Below are 7,644 nucleotides of genomic sequence, written 5' to 3' on the forward strand. Positions count from 1 at the left end.
GAGTTTGTCACTACTAGAACTAGTTAGTCCTAAAGGAAATTAAACTCTTAATTCAAGAGCCCACCTCTGAGGCTTTTTTCTTAGCAGTAGCATCTTTTCAATCTTCACCAATAGCTGATTTCATGGTTCAGGAGGGAAGATATAAAATGATGGAGAAGAAGAGAGACGAAAACCTGGAAATAAGTAAGACTGACTTTGACTTACATTTACATGATTTAGCATTTCCTAAAGTATCACCTGTTGAAGCGTACATCAGCAGTCTGTTGATGAAGAAGGGATTTCTCTCTCCTCGCCCCTACCTGTCACTTGATTTGACTCTCCCTCTCTCCCTGACCATGAACAGTGCCCCTTCATCTTCTAAAATAGAATGGGCAAATGTCTTTGAATCAAATAGGCATTATACAGCTAAGGTGCCTCCAAGCATTGGAATTTGCAATTAAAAGGAAAATTTCAAAGCGTAAGCGGTAAACAAATGTCATGCTTTGTATGCATAGTGCGGTTTTCTTTTTTAAAAGCTGTTGTAGAATTAGTGTAATACTTACAAATATGTTAATATTACCATCTTTATGAAGACATTTTAGGTGTTTTAAAGTCAGTACATGCCAAGGTGGCAGTCGTTTTGAGGAAAATATTTTACAAAACTTTATGCTATTTCTGTCCCTTAGCATCTTATTACATTCCCTTATTTTCTTAATCTTATCATCAACTTTGTTTCATTGTTGTCCTGAAAAAGGGAATGCTGGTTAGAGTTCTGTTGTGTATCCCCAGAGAACTAATGCATCTTTCAAGGTTTTATTTTGAATGCAAGTCTGTTGTTCTACTTGAGGCTTTATTCAGATGTTTCTTTTAAAAGCAGCTGTCTTTGTGTTTCTCTCATCTTCTCTAGAATGAATGTGTCTTTAAGTGGAGTTACTTGGAGTCATAATTCTGTTACAGAAAGCTTGTAAAAATTTGTTTGAGTTTCAAGCAAGCTTTGTTCTCATTAGAAATACGGGTCTGAGATTTGAAGGGCATACAGATTTCATAACTGAGCCCAGTCAGAGTTGAACCCACCTGTGGAAACCATTGCACAACTTTCACTGTGAATGGTTTCGTTTATCAGTGTATTTGACAGCACATCACATGCAAGTCTTCAGACAGGCCATGCAGTCTTTAGATTGCACCAGAGATTTAGCAATGCAGAGAAAGCTGATAGGCTTCCATTTGAAACGGTCATAACCCTGGTGATTGCTGCTGCTTAGTGATAAAAAGGTGACAAATAAGACTAACTTCTTTGGTGAAATAGCAGAATTTCACAGAACCAAATAATACCAGTAGCCTTGCGTGCTGTGTTACTGAGTGGCAACAAGTCATTTCTGCCTTAATATGACTAATTTAAAAACAAGTTCTGCTGCGTCAGAATTCAAGACAAAGAGGGTTGGAGTAGCTATTTTATAATCTGCAACTCTGCAATAATAGGATGTTCTATCCTGTGGAATTTTCTACTCTTACACACTGAGGTTGTCAGTGCACTTTAATTTTCACAATAGCAGCTGAAATAAACTACCCCTGGAGATCATGCAGTGCTGCTTTTCTGTGGAGAAGCACGAATGTAAACTGTGGGCAGTCTTGACTTGACAGCTGTGCTGACAAACCAAAAAAAGATGCTTTTTGCACTAGACAGATGTCTAAGTGTTGGAAATTTTCCAGTGAGAAGCAGAAAAGCTTTATTCTTCCAGTATTTTCATGTCACATGAAGTATGGTTTAAATGAAAGGAATGTTTTCTGATGGGGAATGTTATTGCAGAGCTTTTTAGCATGCAGAGGATTAGCTTGCTAATCACCTCTCTGAGTAACTAGATTCTACCAGTTGTACAGGAAAATTCTTTGTTGTGAATAACGAGGATAGTGATTAAGGAAACTAGTTATTACTTTAACTTCATTTGTTGTATTTGCATGGTGCAAGCAGTGCCAGAATGTCTCCTGCATTTGCATGTATTTTGTTATAATATTTATCAAATATGCACGTGACATTCATCAATAACTTTTTTTGAGAGACAGACGTTGTCAAGGATCTCATCCAAATGAAAAACAATATAAGGAGAAGGTTACATTAAAAAATACACAATATAGAAGACAGCTCTTCATAGCAGAATTTATACTTGGTATACACTGTGGAGTTTTGTCCTGGAAATTCTAGTTGGCAACATCAGTAATTCAGTAAATGCTGAAACTTGCAAGCAGATTCTTCTCTTGTCATTAAAGTACAAAGTTGATTTTGCAAATTCTTTTCCTTTTTTGCGGAAGCTAATAGTCTGCGTTGGGTTTTTTCGCACACATGGTGTTCCATGGCATGTTCCATCTTCTATATTTGAATCCTTCATTCTGTTAAAATTCGCTTGGATGATGAAGAGGGTGTTTCTTATAGCAGGCAATAAGTTGGACTTGATTCCTGCTTTCCTCACCATGGTCATTTAGAATTAGAGAGCGTGATCAAGGATGGCTTGCTTATGCCTTGTACTACATTGTTGGGTGGCACTGTAAGGCATGCTTTGTGATTTGAGGCAGTTGCAGTATTAGGAATGTTTTATGCTGAAAAACAGATAATCATGGACACATAGTTGACTGTATAAAGATGGACTAAGGGTTATGGCTGATACTATTCCATGTGTTTGTACTTACTGCTTTGTTGAGTATTTGATAATGATGGGCATAGATTTTGTTTGTACTTTGTGAAGAGGTTCGTGCTTTGAGAATTATTTCATTTGTGATCCCAGTGGTTGTGCAGATTATTTTAACTGAAGCTTCATTAGCAAACTACTCCCCTCCCTTGCCAAATTTAAGCATAACATTGAGGGATGTACTACAGGTTAAACATACCAAAATGTCATGCTGTATTTCACTACACTGGATGAAGGATTTATTTTCTCCTTTTTAGGTACTCTTCCACTCATCAAGATGGAAAGCTCAGATTCTAGTGATAAAGGAAATATTGATCAATCAGAAGCACAACGTCAGAGTCAGCTAGATCGGTTAGATCGAGAAGAAGCTTTCTATCAGTTTGTAAACAACCTGAGTGAAGAGGACTACAGGCTTATGAGAGATAACAATTTGCTAGGAACACCAGGTAGGTAATGCTTGTGTATGTACATCTGGCTAGAATTGCTTGTAGGCAATTTTTGTCATTTTCTGTTCTCCTGAAACTGTTTCACCCATTTAGTTTGTTTGCTGCAGTTGTGTTCCATGGTACGAAGTAGCTTCTTGCTAATCTGTGCATACTCAAATTTGAGTGATCCCCTGACTAGTGGAGGGGTAGTTAGGATGATGTGGATTCATGAGATACAAAAGTCTAGTGTTTACACAACTTGGGGGGGAAAACACAGAGCTGACCAAGTTCCAGTTATGTATCCTTACACGTTTTTGATTGAAAAGTAATCTCCCTTAAGCATCTGTGTGAAAACTTTGTGCTGGTGAGGTTAAGAGTTTGTAACTAGGATAAGCAGTCTGGTGTGAGATTCTGCATGGGCTTTTTTCTGTCAGTTTTCAATTGACTTATTCCTTTAAATTGACTCTTTATAGGATGATACCTAATTCAAAGCATTTCTAATTTAAAACATGACTTCAACTAATTTAAACCATTTTTCATGCTTGTGAAGGTGTTATCTTAAATATTTTACTCTGGACAGCCATTTAATTGGCATAGGATGATGAAAATTGCTGATAAGTTGTAGAGGTTACAGAACCAGAAAGCACATCTGTCTTGAATAGGTTGAAATTGTTGGATCTTTTCAGCAAAACTTAGTTGGGACAACGGTGCTGAAGTGTCTGAACTTCCCATTAGCAACCTGTTTGGCAGTCTCGTTATGGCAGGATTTAATTAGAAAAAAAGACAAGCAGTGGCTTGTACCTTCTTTAGAAGCTTTTGATAATGCTTGCCATACATATGATTTGGAAATATTTTTGGAAAATTTTGCTTATTTTCTAAGGTGAAATTACTGAAGAAGAGTTGCTGAGAAGGCTACACCAAGTTAAAGAAGGTCCGCCACAGCAAAACAGTGATGAGAATAGAGGTATATACAGTATTTGTGAAAACTCTTAACTTTAGCACCCCATACGGACCTTAACTTGAGTGCAGGAGTGGAACAAGTTAAGCCTAGGCAGGTGCAAGGTGAGCTTTGTTTTAAAACTAAGTGAACATTATGTCTGATATCTGCTGCAGAGGTCAGTTTGGGACAGATTTCACTCATAACGCATCTGTTATTTACATCAAGATAAAGTTTCATTTAGGTTTCTTTTTTTTAATTTATTTAAGATTGCCTTCCTGTCTGCTCCCCTCTGGGGTGCTTTTTGGCAATCCCTCTTTTTAATTCACTGTTCTTCCCTTCTAAAGATGCTATATTGCTTTCCTTGTCACCCTTCTGTAGAGATCAGTGGAGGACGCTTGGAGCTTATTGTTGGGGTTCATTCTTTAGTGAGATAGATTTGCTATAAAGCCATTCTTAAAGTGAAGGGTCAGGAGAAACTTAGTTCTGTGTTCAGTTTTGGGCGGTGCAGTATTAGAAGGACATTGAGCTGCTGGAGAGGGTCCAGAGGAGGGCAATGAAGCTGGTGAAGGGTCTTGAGAATAAATCTTATGAGGACTGGCTGAGGGACTTGGGGTTGTTTAGTCTGAAGAAAAGGAGGCTGAGGGGAGACCTTATCGCTCTCTACAGCTACCTGAAAGGAGGGTGTAGAGAGGTGGGCATTGGTCTCTTCTCACAAGTTTCAACCGTAAGGACAAGAGGAGATGGCGTCAAGTTGTGCCAGGGGAGGTTTGTAAGGACAAGAGGAGATGGCGTCACGTTGTGCCAGGGGAGGTTTAGGTTAGGCATTAGGAAAAACTACACCGAAAGGGTTATCGAACACTGGAACAGGCTGCCTGGGGAAGTGGTTGAATCACCATCCTTGGATGTGTGTAAAAGCCATCTAGATATGGTGCTTGGGGACATGGTTTAGAAGTGGGCCTGGTAGAATTAGGTAACAGTTGGACTTGATGATCTTAAAGGTCTTTTCCAGCCATAAGGATTCTATGATTTAGCAGCCGATAGATCACTTAATTGTTTGAAAAGGAAAACGCAGAATATTGATGTGTTATGGCACCTGAAATGTGCCTTTCTGTTTACTCATGATAAAAAAAACATGTATTTTGATGACTTGTTTGTTATGCGATGGCTGCAGCCTATCTACATATTAGAAAAAAGTCCACTCCTGCTCCCTTAAAAGAGCTCTGGTAGATAGATAATTGCGATGCTATATGTGAAACCACAATAGCAGTTGGTAGGATTAAGCACTGCTAAGTTGTCACTTGTTAAACTAAGCAATTATGTTCTTGGAAAAGATCACTCAAAACTAGCTCAGTACTCTAATTTTGGTAGTTCCCTGTCTTTTTCACAGGTGCAGAGTCCGCAGAAGATGTTTCAAATGGAGATTCTATAATAGACTGGCTTAATTCAGTCCGACAGACTGGAAATACAACACGAAGTGGGCAACGAGGAAACCAGTCTTGGAGAGCAGTGAGCCGGACTAATCCAAATAGTGGTGACTTCAGATTCAGTTTGGAAATAAATGTCAACCGTAATAATGGGAACACAAATCCAGAAACTGAGAACGAGCCATCTGTAGAGCCTTCCAGTGGGGAGGATTTGGAAAACAGCCAAAGTGACTCTGAAATTCCAAGGTCTGAATCGCCATCTGTAAGGCAGCCTGGATCAGAAAGGAGCACTTCGGAGGAGCTAACAACTGAGGAAGCTTCCCCTCCTAGAGGGCAGAGGAGAGCGAGAAGTAGGAGTCCAGAACAGCGGAGAACGCGGGCTAGGACTGATAGAAGTAGGTCACCTATTAATCCAGTGAGTGAGACTCCTCGCAGGTCTCATCACAATACATCATCTCAAACACTTGACCACTCCTCAGTGAATGAAGCCGAGGGAAGCTCTAGAACTAGGCAGCATGTGACGTTAAGGCAGCATACAGTGGGGACTGAGATGCCAAGTGAAAATGCAGTTCTGTTTTCAGCCCCTGAAACAAGACCTGTTCCTCAAGCAGCAGGTTCTTCAGAAACTAACGGCACCAGTGAGTCCGCAACTCCTGGGCAGAGGCCTCCTACCATAGTACTTGATCTTCAGGTGAGAAGAGTTCGTCCAGGAGAATATCGGCAAAGAGACAGCATAGCCAACAGAACTCGGTCCAGGTCCCAGACACCTAACAACACAGTCACTTATGAAAGTGAACGGGGAGGGTTTAGGCGCACGTTTTCACGGTCAGAACGGGCTGGAGTGAGAACTTACGTCAGTACCATTAGGATTCCTATCCGTAGGATTTTAAACACGGGCTTGAGTGAGACTACATCGGTTGCTATTCAGACTATGCTAAGGCAGATAATGACAGGCTTCGGAGAGCTGAGTTACTTTATGTATAGTGATAGTGATGCAGATCCTAGTGGCCCAACTCCAAATCAGAATGTGGATGCTTCTGAGCCACAGAATGGAGGTGGCGGTACTTCAAGCAATGAAGGTACAGATGTTGGCTCAGGGGAGGTGTATGAAGGTGGTAACGAAGGTGGTTCAACCTCTGGTGCCAGACGGGAAGGTCGGAATACGAGGGGATCGGTCACATTTGAAGAAAGTGGTTCTCTACCATTCCTTAGCCTAGCACAATTTTTCTTACTAAACGAAGATGACGATGACCAACCAAGAGGACTCACCAAAGAACAAATTGACAACCTAGCGATGAGGAATTTTGGTGAGAGCGATGCTCTGAAAACCTGTAGTGTGTGTATTACAGAGTACACGGAAGGCAACAAGCTCCGTAAATTGCCTTGTTCGCACGAGTATCATGTCCACTGCATTGATCGCTGGTTATCAGAAAATTCCACTTGTCCCATTTGTCGCAGAGCCGTCTTAGCTTCTGGTAACAGAGAGAGCGTTGTCTAAATGAGATCTGAATTTCTGGCCGAGCAGCTAGTGTGATAGTGATGGGCAAAGAAGTCACTTCCTTTATGGCCACTTTTTGAGTGGTACCTCAATGTATAGTAATGACTTGGAGTGAATCTTCCCTCATGAAAGCATTTTCTCTGACTTCAAGCTTTTAAAATTGGAAAATTTCTTTAATTAGGGTTATCAAGATCTAGTCAGTTTGGGTGTTAAATTTCCCTTGTCCAAAGACATCTACCCACTTCAAAATATTTTTTTGCTTTGTGAAGAGTATTAAGTTCTTTTCTCCCACCCAGTCCCTGCCATCCCAGTCCAATAAATGTGTTGTCCTCAAGATTGTGCTTACGAGGAGTTCTTTGAGAAGTCATCCCAGCTAAATGTGCATGAGTGGCAGAGGAATTTTTGCAAGAAATCCAACTATCTGAAAAAAATAATACGAGTTCAATTGCACACTTGAACATACTTTTAATTTTCATACTGGCTTAATATTGGACATGTCTGTGTAAATAACACTAATGTTAGCCCTTTCCCCATCACTATGGCACGCTGTAGGATGAGCTGTTAGCTTAATTGGGATATTTATCTTGTTGTGGAAATATAAGAATTGCCTATGCTTGTTTAAATAAAAAAAAAAATCTGTTTTAAAATTGTAAAGCTTTTTTGTAGAAGCTCAGTACTTTTCCAATGCACTGTTGTA

The 7,644-nt window shown here is 40.1% G+C and overlaps 1 protein-coding gene across 1 annotated transcript; it reads left to right on the top strand.

Moving 5' to 3' along the window:
* The first annotated feature begins 2,932 nt into the window (after positions 1–2,932).
* Positions 2,933–7,281, top strand: RLIM (ring finger protein, LIM domain interacting). The gene is made up of 3 exons (XM_009886505.1): positions 2,933–3,106; positions 3,966–4,049; positions 5,413–7,281. Exons 1-3 carry the CDS (start codon positions 2,938–2,940, stop codon positions 6,945–6,947), a joined length of 1,788 nt encoding a protein of 595 aa, XP_009884807.1. The 5' UTR covers positions 2,933–2,937; the 3' UTR covers positions 6,948–7,281.
* The last annotated feature ends 363 nt before the right edge of the window (positions 7,282–7,644 follow it).

This window comes from Charadrius vociferus, unplaced genomic scaffold (genome assembly GCF_000708025.1).
Source record: "Charadrius vociferus isolate BGI_N301 unplaced genomic scaffold, ASM70802v2 scaffold506, whole genome shotgun sequence".
Lineage (NCBI taxonomy): Eukaryota > Metazoa > Chordata > Aves > Charadriiformes > Charadriidae > Charadrius > Charadrius vociferus.

What these genes read in the sequence shown, in the direction of transcription:
- RLIM (XM_009886505.1), top strand. Translation starts at nt 2,938, where the DNA reads ATGGAAAGCTCAGATTCTAGTGATAAAGGAAATATTGATCAATCAGAA. An exon ending in CAATTTGCTAGGAACACCAG is followed by an intron (nt 3,107 to 3,965) that starts GTAGGTAATGCT and finishes TTATTTTCTAAG; the next exon opens with GTGAAATTACTGAAGAAGAG. An exon ending in AAACAGTGATGAGAATAGAG is followed by an intron (nt 4,050 to 5,412) that starts GTATATACAGTA and finishes TCTTTTTCACAG; the next exon opens with GTGCAGAGTCCGCAGAAGAT.